Source organism: Panthera leo, chromosome A3, assembly GCF_018350215.1.
Source record: "Panthera leo isolate Ple1 chromosome A3, P.leo_Ple1_pat1.1, whole genome shotgun sequence".
Lineage (NCBI taxonomy): Eukaryota > Metazoa > Chordata > Mammalia > Carnivora > Felidae > Panthera > Panthera leo.
In genome coordinates, this window is record NC_056681.1 from 14,904,367 (window position 1) to 14,923,959 (window position 19,593).

Below are 19,593 nucleotides of genomic sequence, written 5' to 3' on the forward strand. Positions count from 1 at the left end.
TTGAGGCTCTCAGAGGCCAGCCAGGGCAACCTCACCTCGCGCTCTCGCTCATTCTTGGTTAAATGCATCTGTTTGAGGATCTGAGAACGCTGCTCCATCACCAATGTCTTCTCGTAGGTGTACGCCGAGATATCGCTTTCATGCTGTGGGCGGACAGGGACGGGGGAGGGGGGGCGGGGGGGCAGGGTAGAGTGACAGGGGCAAGGGAGGAAAGCATGAGCTCAGGTGCAAGGCCAAGGGAAGGGAGGCGGACCCCCTTCCTTCTGCCAGCCTAGGGCTTCTCTCTCTAATGACCTAGTTTAACCAATAGCTGTGGGAGGCAAGGACGAAGCAGAGGACAATGCTCTTTGAAGACAATGCCGCTCATTCCCTCCTCAGCCCAGCACAGGACCAGGGTGTGAATGGGTGAATTAATGAATGAGCAGATTAATTAATTACCCGGGTGAATGGAGAAGGGGAAGAAATTTTAAAGGAACAAAGTGATGAATGAATACATATATGGATGAATGGGTAGTTGAGTGAATGACTACATTAATGAATACACAGAGGGATGGGTGGATGCGTAAATAAACCGAGGGGGACGGATGGATGAGAGGCCATGCGGTGTAATCGCCAGGGGCCTGGACTCTGAAGTCAGCCTGCCAGGGTTTGCATCGTGGCTCTGCCATTTGGTTGTCCTGTTGAGCAAATTACTTAACCTTTCCGTGCTTCAACTTCCTAATCTGTAAAATGAAAATGCTGATAATTGTATCTGTTTCACTGGTTGTTGTAAGAATATATATATATATATATATATATATATATATATATACACATATATATAAAATGTGGCGTAAGACAGTACCTTACATATAATGACTTGGCTATTCTTGTAAAGAAGAGAGGGACGGATGGATGGATACATGGGCAGACTCTTGGGTTACTCGAAGAGAGGCTAAGAGGTAGGTAAGATGGGGAAGGGATCCAGCATCATAAGCTGATCGATTTGGGGGTCGCCCTATTTGGTGCTAGGGCCAAGAGGAAAGAGGGCCGGCTAGGACTCCAGAACTTCAGGGGTGGCTGGTAGGGACTCACCATCTCCACGACCTCGACCTCCGCGGTGATACGTAAATGGTACAGAAAGGTGGTCAGGTCCTTCTTCATCTGGATGCTGTTGTCGTCCATCTGGGCCACGGTGAAGATGCGCATCTTGCACTTCCGCCAGACCTGGAGGGGTGAAGGGGACCCAGAAAAGCCCAGCCCAGACGCAGTGAGAAAATTCAAGGTCAGAACCTAGAGAGGACCCTGTCCCTCACCCTTCCCACCCACCTTCCCCCGCCCCCGCCACACACACACACACACACACACACACACACACGCAGACCCAAAATCCTCTACCTTGGAGGCCACTCCCTACAAACCACCCCCCTCCCCGGCTTAGGTAAGAGTCCCCATTAAAGTATCGCTTGCAAGGGTGAAGCAGCGCTCTCCTTTACAAGGCAAGGACACCCGCCAGAGGAGACACACTCAGGTCCTAACATCTCAGGGGAAGGGAGGCGATCAGCCCCCCTCTTCCAGGAGCTCCCGAGGAGGGGCTCACGTGGAGGCTGGCCCTGGCCAGAGCCCACGAGCCACGCAGAGCCACGCTCGCTCACCTTGTGGTGTCGCAGCAGGAAAGGCAGCAACATGAGCATGCCGCCGTCGTGCACAATCCACCAGACGTCGATGCTGCCCTCGGAGAAGCGCTCGGGGTTCCCAGGGAACATGGAAACGTTCTTGGTGACCAGTAGGGCCAGGTGACCAGCTGTGGTTTCCCGGACCAGCTCTGGGGAAGGCCAAGGAGAGGGCCAGAGGGGAGAAGAGCGACCCCGGTCCCTTCCTGCACCAAGGCTCCTGGCACCCAGCACCCCCCCCCACCCCACCCGGCCCCGGCCTTGGCCTGAGTAGTCAGAAAACCAGCATCTACGTAGGTCTCATCACTGAATTGTTGTTTGGATTGGGGAAAGCCTCTCGACCTCGCTGGGCCTCAGTTTCCCCACCTGTCGAGTGGCAACGAGACCACCTGCCCTTCCTATCAGGAGCTCTTCTGTGCACCGCCTGGTTTATCCTCTCAACTGCCTTTATGATCCACCCGGAAAGGAGCCAGAATAGCCTGGAGTCAACAGGGCGATCTGGAGCAAACTCCTCCATCTCCCCGGGCCTGGGCCTGCGTTTCACACCAGCAAAGGGGAGCTGACACTGCCTCGCCAGCCCACACGGGACCGCTGAGAGGATAAGAGGCTTAGAGAGAGGCTCAACTTGTCTGGCACACAGAACACAGTCTATACATGTCCGATATTATATTACTACCAAGGCGTCTAGTGCTCAGAGAGGGTGAGTCACTTGTGAACGATCACACAGCTAGGAAGGGCCAGAGGTGAGACTGAGACCCAGGCCTCTCTGACTTGGCAGCTGTAGCTCTTTCCGCTGCCTTCCACTGACTCTGTCTCTCGGGGCTGAGTCAGCTCTGCAGGGCCCAAGACTATCTCCCTCACACCTGAGTCCTCAGCGCCTGGCACAGGGCCAGCTCTGAGCACCGACCCCCGCATGTGCAACACCCGGGAAAGAGCCCCCGGGCCCAAGAGGGGGAGCCCACCGCCCACCGCCATCCCCGGCCCACCCAGTGTTACCAATGAAGTTCCTCCATGTCTGATGATCTTCCTTCTGCCGCCAGTTGCGGGGCCAGCCAACCAGCACGGTGTTGTGCTGCAGCCCCCCGAGGCCCCCGGACTGGATCAGATGCGACACGCCGTCACGCAGGTTGGAGGAAATCACTACCTGGCAGAAGCCTTTCACTTTCTCTGCCTCCATCAGGCGCCGGATGGACTGGGAGATGGGGGGAGGGGCGTGTCAGACAAGGACGAGCCTCAGGCCTCCATTCCGGCTGTCTCTCCCCTTCACTGTCCCCATCTTCTCGAAGCTCAGCTCCGATCACGTCAGTCTCTGGCACCAGAATCGCGCATGGCTCCCCATCACCTATTAGCCCCATTCCTTGTGGATCCGGCGAAGCCGTCTGTGACCTTAGCCCACACTTCCCGCACCCTGCCTTCGCTGGCAAGCCCTCCACCCCCACCGGGACCCTCCCCCCATTGCAGGTCGCTGGCCCAACTCAAATGTCACCTTCTCAGAAACCACCCCCCCCCCAGACCAGAACGGAACTGGGCTGCTGTGCGTGCCCCGACGATTTGTTTTTAACAACTTTTAAAAGTTAGCATAATGATGAGCATTTTCAATGCACACTCAACCTGCACCATGAAGGTAGGATTCTTATTAGTCTTATGTTATAGATGAGGCAATTGAGGTTCAGAGAAATTAAGCCTTCCTTAAGGCCACCCAGCTAATGGGTATGTTATTGTAGGGGTTCAACTCCAGGGCTCTGACACCATCCCCCACGCTCTAAACCCCTACCCTGATGTCAAGCAGAGAGGGCTTCAACGCCTACCTCGGGCACCTCCTGGCTGTGTGACCTCAGGCAAATCGCTTAACCTCTGTGAGCCTCAGTTTGCCCATCCGTCAAATGGGGATGGCAGCTACCTCATTGAAGAACAGGCAGAATTACAGGACATGATGTGGGTAAGGCAGCATGCTGCTTGACAGATTGGAAGCACGCAACACATTCTATTATTCTGATGATATGAACCCTAGTGAAGCATCTACCAACAGCAGGAAGGCTTGAGAGCCTTCTGGGTACGTTCTATCTTCCCACTAGCCTGTGAGCACCTTGAGGCCTGGGATCTGGTCTTATCCACCCCCCATCTCCCCAGGCCCAGCCCTCTGTCTGGTTCGCAGCACCTTCTCACCCACTCCATATTGAAGGAAGTTGACCAGTGGAGGCCTCCAGCCCTGGGCCCTGACAGATTGGTGTGAACGGCCCAGTGAGGCAGAAACAGCAACTGTCACAAGCCATTAGGGGTACTCCTCCCCATCTCTCCTCTCCCCCCTCCGGCCCCCTTTCCTTTCTCCACAACTAGTCACAGCCCCAAGGGGAGAGAAGCCTGGATCGAAGACAGAACCCACCTGCTCAGCTACCCACCAGGTTCCAGACACGTGTTAGTGCCCCATAACACAGAAGCCAGCCGCCCCTGCCCACGCTGGCCCTGTACACTAAGAGTACAGACCGGTGCTCTTAGAAGCAGGTGACCCAGAGCCAGGGACGCAGGCTCAAATTCTGACTATGCTCCCAGCCAGCTCTGTGACTTTCAGCAAGCTGTCTTCCCTCTCTGGGCCTGTTTCCCCTTGTACTAAATGTGGATACTCACACTGCCAACTTCACGCGGCGTGAGGGTCGAAAGAATCATAGATGTGAAAACACTTTGAAAGATTTATACGTTGGCAGGGAGAAGCCTGGAGTAGGAGTCAAGCAGTCCTAAGTTGAGTCTGTTTTCTGTCCTTAGACAAATGACCTGACTTCTCTAAGCCTCAGTCTCCCTATCCATAAAATGGGGCCCTTTTGGCTCTGATGGTCTTTGGTTCTGACAATTGGATTCTAAGGAACTCACTCGCTGAGTCCTTAGATTCCTCTTCTAAGAAAGAAGAAAGAAAAGCATGAGCCACCTTTGACCCCAAAGGAGGTAAGAAGGCAAAGTGTAAAGGGTCAAGTCAAGGGACTTGTCCTTGCCCCCTTCCCACCAGGGACTCCTCTCACCTCCTCTGCCCGCTGGGCCTGGGGATGGTTGTCCAGAAAGGTGCCCTCAAGGACAGAGCCCACAATGGTCAGGCCCTTCCCTGCCTTGAGCTGGGAGGTCAGTGAGAGCAGCTGTGGATGTACCACATTCTGGTCTTGGTCCACGCGCACCAGCACCAGCAGCTGTGGCCTGAAAAGGATTCAAGGTCCATTCAACACCCACCCAACTTCTACCCACCATACGCCACGCCCCCACACACCAAAACACTGGTGAGCTTACTAGCCATCCATCCTCTATACCCCCACCCACTTACCCATCTCGCTGTCCACCTCACTCATCCATCCACCCAGTCACCCACCCATCCATTTTATCCTTCCGCCACCCACTCACATCCATATTAACTTACCTACATATGCATTATTCACCTAGTTATCTAACATCCACCTGCCACCAACCATTCACACGTTCATCTATTCACCAATCACCCTCCCATACATATGTACACTTAGCCATCTACTCATCTGTTTATCCATTCACTTCCTTTTTCATTTGGCCATCCCATCCATCCAACCAACCATCAGTTTAAGAGCATTCTCTGAGCACTCTGGGCTAGACCCTGTGCCAAGCATTTAAGAATTCACAAACAATGCAAAGCCCGGGTCTCTGGAAGACCCAGTTTAGTAGACATCAGCAAGTGCAAGCCAACAGTGTCCTAGTCAGAGCTCAGAGTTCAGGCCTTCCTCTCGGCAAAGTGACCTGAGGGAGATGAGCGAGGGCTGGGCTTGCAGAGCAATCAGCTAGAAAGCAGGCAGGGCTGAGAGGTGGAGGTAAAGATTCTGCTTCCGGTTCTGCCTTCCGTGGCCTCTGAGACCTTCTCTGGTCCCCGATGTTCACACGAATAAAGTGGAGGGATCGTTCTTAATCTAGAAATTTCTAGAAGCCCCCTATAACTCTCACAGTGAATGGGTCCACCTTTCCCAGAGCAAATGTTACACGATATTACATTTATCTGTCTCCGTGTGTGCCTGCTCCGTGGAACTATTCACTCACTAGGTCCCCAGAGACTGGAAAGGGGCCCGGCACAGATCATGCATTCACACATGTTTTTAAACACATGATAGGTAATTGGGGGATCAATGGATGGTACCTCAGCCTGACCCCAGGTACCGCAGGTGGGAAAGGTTCAGACTAGGCTGAGCAGAGGAGGAGACATTAAGGACACACCATCGTGGCGGGAACACCACCCAGCAAACAAAACAGGTGAGGGAGAGTCAGGCCCTGCTCCCTTCCTGTCCTTCCTCTGGGCCCTCCCACGTGCACCTGGCCACTTACCTCCAGTTCTTGGTATGTGGGGGCCCTTCCTCCAGGCGTAAGAGGGCGTAGCGTGCAGCGCTGAGGGACAGGCCTCGGATCCCATCACCCCACTCTTTCTCTGCCCTGGGGACCCAAGGGGATCAACCAGAGTAGAAAGCCAGGGGTGTCAGGAAGAACCACGCACACAGAAGTGGCTGCCCCAGCAGACAATGTGCAGCCATTCTGCCACCTCCTTTTCTCGAAGCTTCAGCCCCTCCCTCAACTCCTGTCCTCTATCTCCCAATCCCACCCCCATCACCCTTCCCCCTCCCCTCCATCCCCAGCCTCTCCCCACTCTTACCCCATCCCTACCCCCTTCCGGCCCTCCCCACTTCCCCACACTTACCCGCGGTACTCGATATATTTGTAGATGAGCCCAGCAATGAGCATGGCCACCAGGGCGTAATACCAGGAGCAGATAAACATGAGGGCCAGGCAGAGGCTCATGCCCAGGAAGGAGAGTGTCCTGAACAATGGGAGGAAGACCCAGCCTCTGAGTCCCAGCAGGACTGTCACTGGTTCCCGGGGCTCAGACAACAAGGCAAGAACTGGGAGGTCTAGGGCAGCTCAGGTCTGGGGGAACTCACACCATCATCTCCAAGAGCACCATGGGAATCTGGGAGCTTCTGGGTGAATGAGCAGCCACAGACAGCACCACTCCATGACACCCCCCCCCCCACTCCTGAGAACACACTGCCTTGTCCCAGTGCCTTAGACCCTGCCGCACCACCCTGCCAGATGGTTTCTGAGGCACAGGTGTCTGGAGAGAGTTGTAGGCAAGATCTCCTGGGAAGAGTGTGTCCCCAGGAGGAGGTAACTGGCAAAGCAGGAGCACTGAGATGGGAGTCAGGCAGCTGGGTTCAAGTCCAGGTCTGTCGGAGACTTTCTGAGTAACCTTGGGCTACTCCCTTCCCCTGTTTGAGCCTGTTCCCTCTCCGTAGACCAAGCATGGTCATTCCTGCCCTGTCTGCCCCACAGGCCTATTGTGAGGATGAAGGACCATAAAGTAAAATGATCAGAAGAGCCCCAGGCTCCACATAATAAGAATCTTCCATGCACTAAACCCTGTAACACTCACGAGGGCCCCTGAGGTCAGTGCAGTTGTCATCCCCATCTCACAGCTGAGGACACTGAGGTTTCCTCTTCTAGACTGAAAGACGTTGGGCATTGTGGGGAGGGAGGGACTATAGCCGAGACTGTTCACGACTGTGTTATATTATTATTTGTGGTTATAAGGTTCTCCAGAACCTTTTTCATGCTACTTGGGCTACAAAAGCTGGAGAAATGGACTCCTTTTTTTAAATTTTGGGACCCCTAGACCTAGGGGATGGGCTAGGGTGAAGTGGGGTGGGGGTGGAGATAGGAGAGTGTTCTGTTAGGCAGGGAAGGGCACAGGGCACCCACCAGTGGTAATATCGAAAGCGTGGCCTCCAGTTGGGGGTCCTCAGCAGTGTCTGTACGGCACAGGCCAGGTTCACAAACATGTAGCACATCAGGAAGAACCTAGAACACAGAAAGGCCCCAGGAGAGGCAGAGATGCAAAGGGAGGCAGAAACAGAAAGAGAAACATAGGGAAAGAAAGGGGGGGAAAGAGGATAAGAAACTGAGGAGGTGGCCAGATCACATTCTGGAATGGGATTCAAGGGCCAGATCCCCTTTCGGCACACCCTGATGTGTGTGGGAGTGAATCTTCATATAACAAAAGACAGGTTGTTACACTATCGGGTGGGCTATCCAGGGTCACAACTGAGGATCCAGGTAGAGAGACCCCCCCCCCCAGAGCTGATGGGGAGGGCAAGAGGCCAGCACGCACATAGAGAGGATGGGGGCAACTTCGTCGAGGGATGCAATGAGGATGCCAATCTCACAGATGCAGGCCGTCAGGAGCAAGGCCCATGTTGGCTCTCCGTTGGCTTTGCCGTGGCCAAAGACCTGGGGACAGAGCAACCATCATAAAGGTCTGAGATCTTAGGCACTTCTTGTCTCTCTTGTCCAGTCTTGGGGACCGGTGCAATGGAGGCAGGAATCCCCTAACCAGTGAGGAAGTAGGGAGAGGATGCTGTATTCCTCACCCTTACCCAAGGGGATGCCAGTCTTTGGCTGTGTCTCTCCCACTCTGACATTGGTACTTCAGTTAATGAAGTTCAAATGACCCCTTAAGGGGAAGAGAAGGACCTGTAGGACAGATGGAGAGGAGCTACAGGGACCAGCAAGTGGCCATGACTGTGTGCTCCATAAATCTTTTTTTTTTTTTTTTTAAGCACCATGGAGAGAGCCACACTTACCCTTTGGCTACCTCCCTGCCTGATCACTCAGCCAAAGGAGGGCTAAAGGTTTCTCCCCTAAGAGCAGACAACTCTGCCCAAAGAGATAGCACTGACCATGGGCCAAATCCCAAATAAGGCACACCCATTCTTCTTATTGGTAGTGCAGAGCAGCAGGGCCCTAGGGGGCCTTGGCTCACCCGGTGGCCTCTCCGGGCAGTGGCTTGGCTGACCGGTATAATGGATGGGCTTTTCTTCCCACACTCCACCCCTCACTGACCTGCAGGAAGGGCACTATGCCGTCCCGGGAGATGGCCTGCAGCAGGCGTGGGGCCCCCGTGAGGCTCTGCAGCCCAGCCCCACAGGTGGAGAAGAAGGATCCGATGACAATGACCCAAGGGGATGGCCAGGCCAGTGTTCCCACCACCAGGTTGCCATTCACGGCTTCGCCAAACCTGGAATGAAGCAGCAAGGGGACAGGAGATGCTGGGTGAGCAATGCCACCTGGATCTCCAGGGCGTGTCTCCCACACCAACCCCAGGACCAGTTGTACACCAATCACAGGACTAGGCTCTCTAGGAGCAAGGGGGGAGACAAAGCTCCTAATGTCCTGGGCATTTCTGTCTGTGTGACCTTGGGTAAGTTGCCTCAGCTATAAAATGAGAATCACTATAAACCTATCTCGTATGATTGGTGACAAGATAAAAGGAACCAACACAGGTAAAATGCTTTGCACTATGCCTGGAACAAGACACTAATAGTGATTCTAGTAAATGGTCAATATTGTAATATGTTAAGCTGGAAAAAAATCTCTTGGCTTATTAGAACCTGTGTCTCCATCTGAAAAATGGGGTTCTGGCCTCATTTATGGTAATGATATCTAATGTGAGAAGCATAGGAAAGCATTTTCTAACAGTGACACTATCTTAAATTGAATGATGTTGCCTCAGTAGGTAGAGAGAGCCCTGTGGCTGGAGTGTGCAAGCAGAGGTGTGCTCAAATGGGCTGTTGCTGAAGGACTCCAAAATCAGATGAAGGGTTTTACCGGATGGCCTGCTGAATCCCTTGCAGTTCTGTGGGAGGCCTCTGATTAATTTTTTTAATGTTGATTTATTTTTTGAGGAGGGGAGGGGCAAAGGGAGAGACAGGGAGACACAGAATCCGAAGCAGGCTCCAGGCTCTGAGCTGTCAGCACAGAGCCCAACGTGGGGCTCGAACCCACAAACTGTGAGAACATGACCTGAGCCAAAGTCAGATGCTCAACCAACTAAACCACACAGGCGCCCCAAGGGGGGGGGGGGTGTCTCTGATTAAATGAAATAAGTGGAGATTAAGTTCCCCTAAAAGCTAATAAGTGTAATATATGCAAATTGTCCGCTTGGCCAGGTCACTCCCCTGCTTAAAACCCTTCAGGGTTTCCTCTATTTTTTTTTTTAAATAAAATAAAGCTCTAATTTCCTGGTACCAAAAACTAGGCTTCCAGGACTGGCTCCAGACGCATGTCCCCATTCCCCACCTTACAGAAGCCAGGATGGAGCCATGGAAACTGACTTCCATGACAAGACCTCCTACTTTACCCTCCTAGTGGTGCGTGCCCATACCCTTCAAATGTGTAGGCTCCAGAAGCTTGAATTTCTTACAGCTATAGGCACCTATGTGTGTGTGTGCGCACACACACACACACACACACGCACACACTACTGTTTCTCTCCTCCACCTTTGTTCATGCTGTTCCCACCACTTAGAATGCCCTTCCCACTCCTAGTTACCTAACTGATCTCTACTCAACATTTAAAGTGAGAAAGATAAGTGGGAAAATGTGTGTAAGGCACTTCCAGCATCACCTCCTCTTCCCCAACCCTCTGAAGACTGGATTTCGGCCTCCTGTGCATTACCAGGGCCCACTCCTACTGCTCTACATTTCAAGTCTGTTGTTGAGCGTGGTTATCAGCCCCCAAAGAGCTCCTTCAGGACAAAAAGCATGTGTTATTTATTTTTATTCTCTCCTAGAACACTGGACAGCGACCAACATATAGATATCTAAGAAATGTTAAATGGGTTAATAGATTTTAAAGCAAAAAAAAAAAGGGAAGTAGCATTATTCTAAAAACAATGAGACACCATCCAAGTTTCTTGAGCTGGAGTGACAGGAGAAAGATAAAATATAAGAAGGTGAGCTTGCAAGCAATCGCCTGTGATCTCCCTCCCACAAGTCCCCTTGCACAGACTCAACACTCGCTGCGGGGTCTGTTTCCCAAAACCTGGCCCCATACACCCACTACCCAGAACAGGATCAGCCCCAATTCCCTTACTTACTTGTCCCGCAGGACGACCCCCTCAATGCAGGCCCCAAACAGAACAACAGAACTGATGTCTGTAGCAGAGGATGAAGGAGAATCCCCAGGATGACATTCCCCTTTCTGCTCCCAGGCCAGCTGGGTGAGGCAGCAGCTTCAGCTGCCCTCCTCCCAGCCCTCCCTATCCACGGTGGTCCCAGCCCAGCAATGCAGGATACAGACAGCAGAGGTGGTGGCAATGGCCAGGATGGTGCCAGTGGGAATTGACTTCTGGGCATCCCGTAGGTCTCCAGAACGGTTAGAACCAGCCATGATCCCTGTGAATAGAGGAGCAGCTAGTACAGGGGCCACAGGAGACAAGACAGAACAAGAAGAAAGGACACCAGCCTCGGAGCCAGGAAGTCTGGGATCTAGTCCTGGCATACCGACTGGTGTGAGAACTTGGGCATGGCTTCTCCTGGCCTTAATTCCCTCATCTGTGCAATGGGAACTGGATTTTGGCTCCTGCCTATGTGATGAGATTGCTGGACTAAGAAATTCCCCACATCATCATTGACTCTCTCCACCCATCACTCTCAGGCAGAGTCCTCCCTCTCTGAGCTCCCCTTCACCTGTGACTGAGGGGAAGTAGATGCCAACCAGCAGGGTGAAGTAGGAGGTCATATCGCTGAAGACATAAGGATGGTCCATGTCGACAGGGGTGCCATCTGCCAGGCCCACCGAGGGCATCCCACGTCTCTCCACAATCACCCCCTTGGTCAGGTAGGAGCTCCAGAGGTTCTCTGTGGGGAGGAGATATGATGCTTAGGAGGAAAACCAGAAGTCAGGGTACCAGAGCTCCAGGGCCAGGAGGTGGGGTGGGCAGAAAAAGAAGGGTCAAGGTCAACCACTTCTCACTCCCTCAAGGCCTTGGCTCTATTTTATTTCCACTGACATTCCCTAAGCTCCTGCTTTGGGCCAGGCCATGTGCAGAGGCTTTGCACATGAATCACATCTAGTCCTTGCCCTCAAATAGTCCAGTCTAGTAGGGTAAAAAAGACACAGAAAGACCTATCTCAGACTGATTCAATATGTCCCAAACTGGTCTCACTGGCCAGCCACCTCACAACCAGCTCCTTTTTCATATCTCTTATCTAAGTAAATGGCACCGTCATTAATTCAGACAGCTTTACATTGCCCTCAACTGTTCCCCTTCCCCATATCTGTTTCAAAACCATCTCCAATTTCTGTCTATTATCCCTTCTAAATATTTCTCAAATATGCCCCTCCTCTCCTTTTCAGGATTTCCTCACTTCAGCCTTATTGACATTTGGGGCCAGATAATTCTTTGTTGTGGAGGGCTGTCCTATAGCACTGTAGAATGTTTAGCAAAATACTGGTTTCTATGCATTAGATGTCAGTAACAACCATCTAGTTGCGATGGCCAAAAATGTCTCCAGACATTGCTATATGCCTCCTGGGGGGCAAAACAGCCCTGGGGGAGAACCACTGCTCCACTCCACTCCCATGGACATCACTTGATTACTCTTGATCAGAAAACTATCATCTGTCACCTGAACTCAGCATCAGCCTCCTCCTGGACTCCCTGTTCTCTCTCCCTTTACCTTATCCATATTAACAGCCAAAAAGAACCTTTAGAAATAACACTGACCATGTCCATCCCTTATTTGAAACCCTTTCATGGCCCCCATTGCCCTCAGGACATGGTTCAAACATTCCAATATGGCTTCCAAGGCCTGCCACAATCTGGCTTATGCCACCCTCTCCAACATCATTTCTTGCCCCTCCTTCCTTTGTACTTTATGCCCCAGTCATACCAAATTATCTGTGGTTGGAAGGACACAATATGCTCTTCTCTGTCTGCATGCTTTCAGGCAAGCTGTTCTTCTGCCTTAATTCCTTTATCCCCCTAGTATAACTCAAAATCTCTTATTTTTCCTTCAAAACCCTCCTCAGATGAGTCTAGGAAGCCTTGTCTTGCCCCTTTATACACATGACCACTCCCTCCCCCGAGAGGTCTCTGTTCATTGAAGGCACATCAACTCATATTGTAATTTATTTGCTTATACATCTGTGTCCACCATTGGACTCCTTGGAGCCAAGGACTGTGACTTATTTATATCATGTTCCTGGTGCTTAGCACAGTGCTAGACACCACGGAGATAATTAGTGGTGAATACTTGTTTAAACTGATGACTTTCTTTCCTACTAGGTAGTAAGATATTGAAGGCTCCCTTTCATCTCTATTCCTCCAAGACGCCAAGGAAAGATGGCCCAGAGTAGGTGCTCAATTAAAACTGATTGAGTTTAAGTGAATCCCAAGTAGAGTTCCTTAATCCTGACTGTTTAACCCACAATCCCTGTAGTGTTCCCTGGACACCAGCCTTCTTCCCTCCCCCCAGACCTTTGATGAGGCCACTGGCAGCGCCAGGGATGCCCTGGATCTCCGTGACATTGTTTCGGGTGAAGTACTCATCACAGGTGGCGTTGAGGAAACGGGAGGAACAGAAAAGGCCCCAGAGCCGTGTGGTCACCGTCTCATTTCCTTCCCAAGCCAGCTTGGCACAGACATCAAAGCCATGGCGAGATAGTGTGCGGTTCCCCAGGAGGCAGATCCTAGGGAGAGCAACAAGGGAGGAAGATGGGGGAGGGACATAACCTTGCCTTGGCTTCACAATAGAACCACCAGGGGAGCTCTAAAAAACACAGATCTCAGGGCCCCGTATCCAGAGATCCTGATTTAATTGGGATGGAGCCCAGAATCGGTGTTTTTTTTTTTCAAAGCTCCCCCAAGTGATTTTAATATGCAGCCACAGCAAAGAACCACGACTTTAGTACAATGCTATGTTTCAGAACCATGGACAGCAGTCTCTGTGTGCAGTCCTGGGCGGTGGGATTTAAGGGAATCTGTCCTCAAGAAAGAGGCAGGACCCACAAAGATTTGAGACTCTAGACCCTCTCTTCTGTGACCTTTCCCCCAACAGAGAAGGTATCCAACACTAATAAGGTGCCCTATTCCAGGAAGTTGTCTCCTGCCAGGAAATGCTTCTCTAACACAGAATCATCCCTTCAGAAATAATCCCACTCGGTTCTTCCCAAGTCTGCTCCACCAGCAAGCAATTGACCCTCACAAGGGAAACTCTGCCCACCTCCAGAAACATTATCGCACCCTGTAGAGATTTCCCCCAAACAAGGAGAGATTTTACTTCCCAAGGGAGGTTGCTCTAAATCCACAAGGACTCAGATTCTGAGAGATGAGGAGAGGGAGGTTGGCAGAGACTGGCGTCGCAGACCCTGAAACCTAACCAGGGAGGAGGAGGGCGATGCCTTAGACTCAGAGCAACAGCACTTACGGGAAGTTGGGTGGGTCGAAGGCAGATTTGATGACCCCAGCATAGATGGCCAGGATGGAGAGGATGACACAACCCAGGAAGACAAGGGCAAACTTGTTGACATACTTGACGCCCACAAATACCACAGTGGCCATGCAAGTGAGCACACAGGTGCCATACACACGCATATTGTTCAACATGGCTGCTGCCTCCCCACTGGCATCTTCTGCCTTAAAAATGGCCATAGCTGGGAAGAGGTAAGCCTGTGGAAAGGGGGCAAGGAGGTCAGGTGAGTGACACAGCAAGAACCAACTAAGAATCACCCCCAAGGATATAACCTGACGTGCAGGAAGAGCTTTGGAAAATACTTGCTCATCACGGTATATTTACAGTAGTATGAGACTGGAAATGACATCCAATGATAGGATAGGAGTAAATGTGATCATTTTTATTCCTACGGCATATTTGTATTTTCTAAAATTTTTAGACTGAATGTTAATATGTTTATATTCTTAAAAAAGTTATTTTCGCTTATAAATGATATTACAAAGGGAGTTTCTAGTTACTTAGGGAAATCTATGGAGTCTATTTTACAAGGACAGAATACAATTTCACATGGTAAAAAAAAAAAAAAAAGAAGGAAATACACCAAAATGTTAATGGTGATTTTCTTCAGGCAGTTGTTATTTCCTTTTTTACATCCTTTGATATTTTTCCAATTTTGTGCATTGAGCAGAATTGCTTTGAGCCGAGACCCACATCACTAGCCTCTCCTTCAAACACTGCCCAGCACCCTGATTTCTTCTCATCAGTCACTACTCCTAACATGTCTCTTACTCGGCTCCCTCACATCCTTCTTCTCTTTTGCAACCCATTGGTCATCAGTCCTGCACAATTAACATTCACAGAGAAATCAGCACAGTCCCAGGCACATGGTAGGCAATCACCAGATACAGCTATTGTGTGACATTACTTTAATTATTTCTACCACTATTAACTCTTATCGACCCACCTCTGCCACTTGGTAGCTGAGTGACCTTGAGCAAGTCATGTCACCTCTCTGAGCTTCTCATTTGTAAAATGGGCATAATAATACTTAATCCTTGTGAGGATTCAAGATAATGACTGTAAAGCAATTGGAACTCTGCTGAGAGCACAGTGGGTGCCTGATGAACGACAGCTGTTCACGTTACGTAATTACTGTATCTTGTCTCCCCAACTAGACTGTGAATTTTTTAAAGACAGAACCACATCTGATTTCCTTTTGGCCTCACTGAGTGGCTTGGACCTCTCCCCAGGAGGTGTCCAGGGAGCATTGGTTAACTGATTGACAGCCTGGGGCCCCACACCTCCTCCTCAGCCCCTCTCACCAGCAGGATTTCGATGGTGCCCAGGATGTACATGGCCCCAGCAAATGTAGTGCCCAGGTAGAAGCAGAGGCCAACGGCGCCCCCAAACTCTGGGCCCAGAGACCTGGAAATCATGTAGTAGGAGCCGCCAGCTGCAGAAAGAACCTAGTGTCAGTGAGAAGTTCAAGGGGCACTGGGCTGCCACTGGGGATGAGGGGGCTCCAGGACAGAGGTGGGAAAGGGGTTGTTCTGTGCCTCACGTCTTACAGGCTACAGCCCTACGACTGGTGGGAGACTCAGCCAGCCACTCTGAGTGGATTTTGCAGCACTAATTACCATGTTGCTAATTACCCCTCTAAGGAGGTCATGGCTCAGAAAAATAGGATGATGGAGAGGAGGGTCTCAGGCAAAGGGAGATCTTGCATTGCCCTGTTCAACTCCATCAACTGCCTCCCTCCCTCCCTCCCCCTTAATACCACTGTCCCCACCTACCCCACAAACATCATAGCCCAGCCCCCAGGTCTTCAATATTGCCTCTCTTGGTCCTGATGACCCCCAAAGCCTATGGCCCTGTCCTTCCTTCCAACTATCTGGGCCCCCTCCTGACCAACCAGACCCCTTTCCCCTCCAAGAATCCCCATCACATACCAGGTACAACACCATTGGTTGCGATTGCACTCATGGAGATGGCCGTGAGCATTGTCTGCAAGGAGAGAGATCATCAGAGTGGCAGCTAGGGCAGGGGCCGCAGTGCCCTGGGTCAGTGCCAAACCTTATACCCCATAAACACCTGCCAAACCCACAAGTCCTTGCTGAGCTTCTCTCTGGTCCTGTTCCAACTTCTACCCCTGCCAAGTCCTTCTGGTCAAGAAAATCTCTTATTCACCATGCACATGGAGGAAGCACAAGCTATAGCATCAGAGAGCTCTGGAAATCCCAGCTTGGCCACTGACCAGCTGTCTGATCTGGGACAAGTCACTTCACTTGTCTAAGCCTCAGTTTCTTCATCTATGAAATAGGTGTACTGTATTCCTGCCTAAATGCTTAAGCTGAATCCGGTCATGAGGAGATATCTGACCAACCCAGATCAAGGGACATCATACAAACTAACTGCTCCATACTCTTCAAAAGGGTCAATGTCATGCAAGACAAAGAAAGAGCAGCTGTTACAGATTAATGGAGGCTAAAATCATGATATCAAAAATGAGGATAAACGTGATCTTGAATTCTCTTCAGTTAGTGAGGACATGATTGGCAAAATCTGAATAAGGCCTGCAGATAAAACATTATTAATGTGTTACTATTAAGACATTATTAACGTATCAGTGTTAGTTTCCTGCCTCTGATCATTGTACTGTGGTTACATAAGGGAATGTCCTCATTTTTAGTAAACACACACTGAAGGATTTAGGATAAAGAGGCATCATGTCTGCAACTTGCTCTCAAATTCAGGGGAAAAAAGGTACTTACAGAGAGGATGGAATAAATACAATAACGTTAACATTTGGGAGTCTGGTGGAAGGGATATTTGTTCTATTCCTGCAAATTTTCTGTATGTCTGAAATTTTGTGAAAACAAAAACTTAAAAAGAAATAAAATAGGCATTCTACCATCAGTAGTGGCCACCTTACATGCAGAGGTGGCTCAAGGGTCATGTGTGAAGAAATGTAAACATGATGAGAAGTAGGTGTTCCGTGAATATTTGATTTTCTAGGGAGGATGGAAAGGATTCTATTACAAAGCTGTTTGTGACACATAATCCCATTTTTTGTGAGTCTGGGACTACAAAAATGTTAACCACTGGGGTTTTCTAGGTGAATTTTATTTCCTTCCGTACACCTATCTTTTTCGTCAATGAATCTGCATTACTTGTGTAATTATACACGCACTCATTCACACACACACACACACACACACACACACACACACGATCCAGGCGAAACCTGGTTAGTGGCTATCAGGGACCAGCTTGTGAGATGCAGGAAGGACCAATCAGACCTGATTTACTCTCAAAGATCATACGCAGTGATTCCTACAAAACACTCAGGTCTCTGCTTCCCCTCCCCCTCCCCCACCCCAGGTCCCTGGTCTGCCACAACGGTCAGGAGAGGGGGAGGTGTCACTCACACAGGAGCAGCAGATGAAGACCATGCAGAAGGCCTCCATGATGCCTGCGATGCCCACCACCCAAGTGAGCCTCAGGAAGAGGATGACACCAAAGATGTTCTGCAGGCACGGTAGGTACACACCCATGAAGGTGCCCATGCGCGGGGCCTGCCGGGGAAGCCAGTGTCAGTTTCTGCAGCCCGTAGTCACTATGAACACCCAGACCCCTCCTCCCCCCTATTTTCAATCCCCCACTCCCCTCCCTTCTCCGTCCCCATCCCTTCATCCCTCTTTCCTCTGTTTTTTACCCTCCCTCCCCTCTCCTCCCTCCACCTCTATCCCTTCCTCACCCTCAGCCCCAACTCCTATCCCTCTGCCTCCATCATCCACCCCTTCAACTGACTCTCTTTTGTCCCCCCACCCTTTGTCCCCTCCATCCCTTCTTCCTCCCCCATCCCTTTTCCCCCCAAGGCCCTCACCTGCACTGGCTTCTTTTTTCCACCCTCATTGTTTTCTGCCTCTTCATGCTCCCTACTTCCCTGGGGCAGGTTGGTGTAGTTGGCCAGGCCACTGAGCAGGGAGGACACCATGGGGCTGGTGTCCATCTCCTCCTGTGGAGGTGGGGGTGGTAGAGTTAGGACACAAGGACCCAGGAAAGGAGAGGCGAGCTACATAGTAGGAGGCAGAGAGAGATGGGGGTGAGGAAAGCAAACCATTGGGGGTGGGATGAGATGGGGAAGGAGGAGGAAAAAGCACAGAGAACCGGGAAAATGGATGTGGGATAAGGAGAGGGAGTAGCAGGGGTAAAGGGAAGGAGAAGGAAATGGAGAGGAGGACACTGTTCCTGAGGGAGGGAGAGAGGGAGAGAGGGAGGGAGTGGTGGATGAATGGGGTGTCACACAAACTAGCAACCCACCTCAAACAGGGCCATATTCTTGCCATCATACTCCCTTCCCTTCTCTGTGTCAGTGCTGTTGATGAAGGGGCTGCTCTCCTTGGGGTTGCCATCACCTGAGAAGGCAGAGGAGTCAGGGGTCTGGCACCAGTGGGTTGCCATCCTTCTGCCTGGGCATCCAGCTATGTGGCCACTTTGACTCTCTGAACCTCAGTTTGCACATTGGAAAAACGGAGCTAACAGTAATGCCCCCCCCCTTGTAGAATTTTAGTTGACAGGATGTGTAAAGAGCCTAGTGCATTCCCTGACACGTAGTAGGTTTTTAATGAAGATGTGAGTGCTTCCTTGCCCTTGGGGGGTCCTTCTTCATTCACTAGGTCACTCTAGACTCTCCAGGTGCCCCTCCTCGACCATAACTGGGACCACGCTGGTGTTCTGGGGTGAAAGCATGCTCTTTCCCAGAGACAAAGGCAGAGAATACTGAAGCCTGAGGACCAAAGGATACTTTACCTCTTGGAGAAGTGACCCATGTGGCATCCCCTATGCCCCTCATACATCTTCAGGCAACACATATTTACTGGATCTCTACCATGTGCCAATATCAGCATGGGAGGGAGAGGGAGTAAAACACACACCAAGACACCATCTCTGCCCTCAGGGAAACCACAGGCAGAAGAGATAAAACAGTATTCATGAATTTCCAACCCAGAGTGGTAAATTCTGTGATAGGAGATGAATAAGGGACTGTGGGAATACAGGAGAGGCATTCAGCCCAGCCTGGGAGGTCAGGGAAGGCTTCCCAGAGGAAGTGACAAGTAGGCTGAGAACTGAAGGATGAGTAAGAGCTACGCTGGGAGGGAGGCGGGAGGGTGTTCCAGGCAGAGAGAACTGCAGAACAGCATGTTCGATGGCCCAGAGGGAAGAGTGAAGAGAGTGGGTCAGAGATGCTGAAAGAAGCCTGATCTGGCTGGAGTCTGAAGAAGGGACATGGAGGGAGGGGCTGAAAGGTGGAGAGTGACCTATGAAAAGATGAGCCTCAGAAGGTGTAGACTCAGTCCTTAAATGATTAGCAGGCCATGTTAAAGATTTTGGACTTCATCCAGAGGACAATGGGAAGTCATTGAAGAGTTTCAGCCAAAGAGGTGCCATGAACAGCCTTGTGTTTTAGAGCAATCACTCTGGCCTTTAGATGGAGAATTTCATCTAAAGAAAGTTTGAGACTTTCAGTAATCCAGGCAAGGGCTGAGGATGACCCAGGCCAGAGCAATGCAGGACAATGGACAGACCCAAGAATTATTGGCACATATTTTTATGCCAGATGTTTGGGGACATGAGAAGGAGAAACCTAGGATAA

At 50.9% G+C, this 19,593-nt stretch overlaps 1 protein-coding gene across 3 annotated transcripts in view; it reads right to left on the reverse strand.

Annotated features, from left to right (window-relative positions):
* Window positions 1-19,593, reverse strand: part of SLC12A5 (solute carrier family 12 member 5) — a 34,077-nt gene that overhangs the window by 2,526 nt on the left and 11,958 nt on the right. For 2 of the 3 annotated variants that reach the window (XM_042930109.1, XM_042930110.1), the window contains exons 2-21: window positions 18,261-18,355; window positions 17,824-17,955; window positions 17,366-17,512; window positions 15,887-15,941; window positions 15,260-15,390; window positions 13,911-14,152; window positions 12,962-13,173; window positions 11,169-11,339; window positions 10,776-10,874; window positions 10,577-10,634; window positions 8,541-8,715; window positions 7,810-7,928; window positions 7,401-7,499; window positions 6,343-6,462; window positions 5,976-6,080; window positions 4,664-4,832; window positions 2,649-2,844; window positions 1,635-1,804; window positions 1,075-1,206; window positions 36-143 (exon numbers count right to left, since the gene is read on the reverse strand). In XM_042930109.1, the coding sequence (XP_042786043.1) occupies window positions 36-143; window positions 1,075-1,206; window positions 1,635-1,804; window positions 2,649-2,844; window positions 4,664-4,832; window positions 5,976-6,080; window positions 6,343-6,462; window positions 7,401-7,499; window positions 7,810-7,928; window positions 8,541-8,715; window positions 10,577-10,634; window positions 10,776-10,874; window positions 11,169-11,339; window positions 12,962-13,173; window positions 13,911-14,152; window positions 15,260-15,390; window positions 15,887-15,941; window positions 17,366-17,512; window positions 17,824-17,955; window positions 18,261-18,355 (2,735 nt within the window). Of the gene's footprint in view, window positions 1-35; window positions 144-1,074; window positions 1,207-1,634; window positions 1,805-2,648; window positions 2,845-4,663; window positions 4,833-5,975; window positions 6,081-6,342; window positions 6,463-7,400; window positions 7,500-7,809; window positions 7,929-8,540; window positions 8,716-10,576; window positions 10,635-10,775; window positions 10,875-11,168; window positions 11,340-12,961; window positions 13,174-13,910; window positions 14,153-15,259; window positions 15,391-15,886; window positions 15,942-17,365; window positions 17,513-17,823; window positions 17,956-18,260; window positions 18,356-19,593 lie in introns of those variants that run through there. The other variant, XM_042930111.1, reaches the window with a different exon arrangement.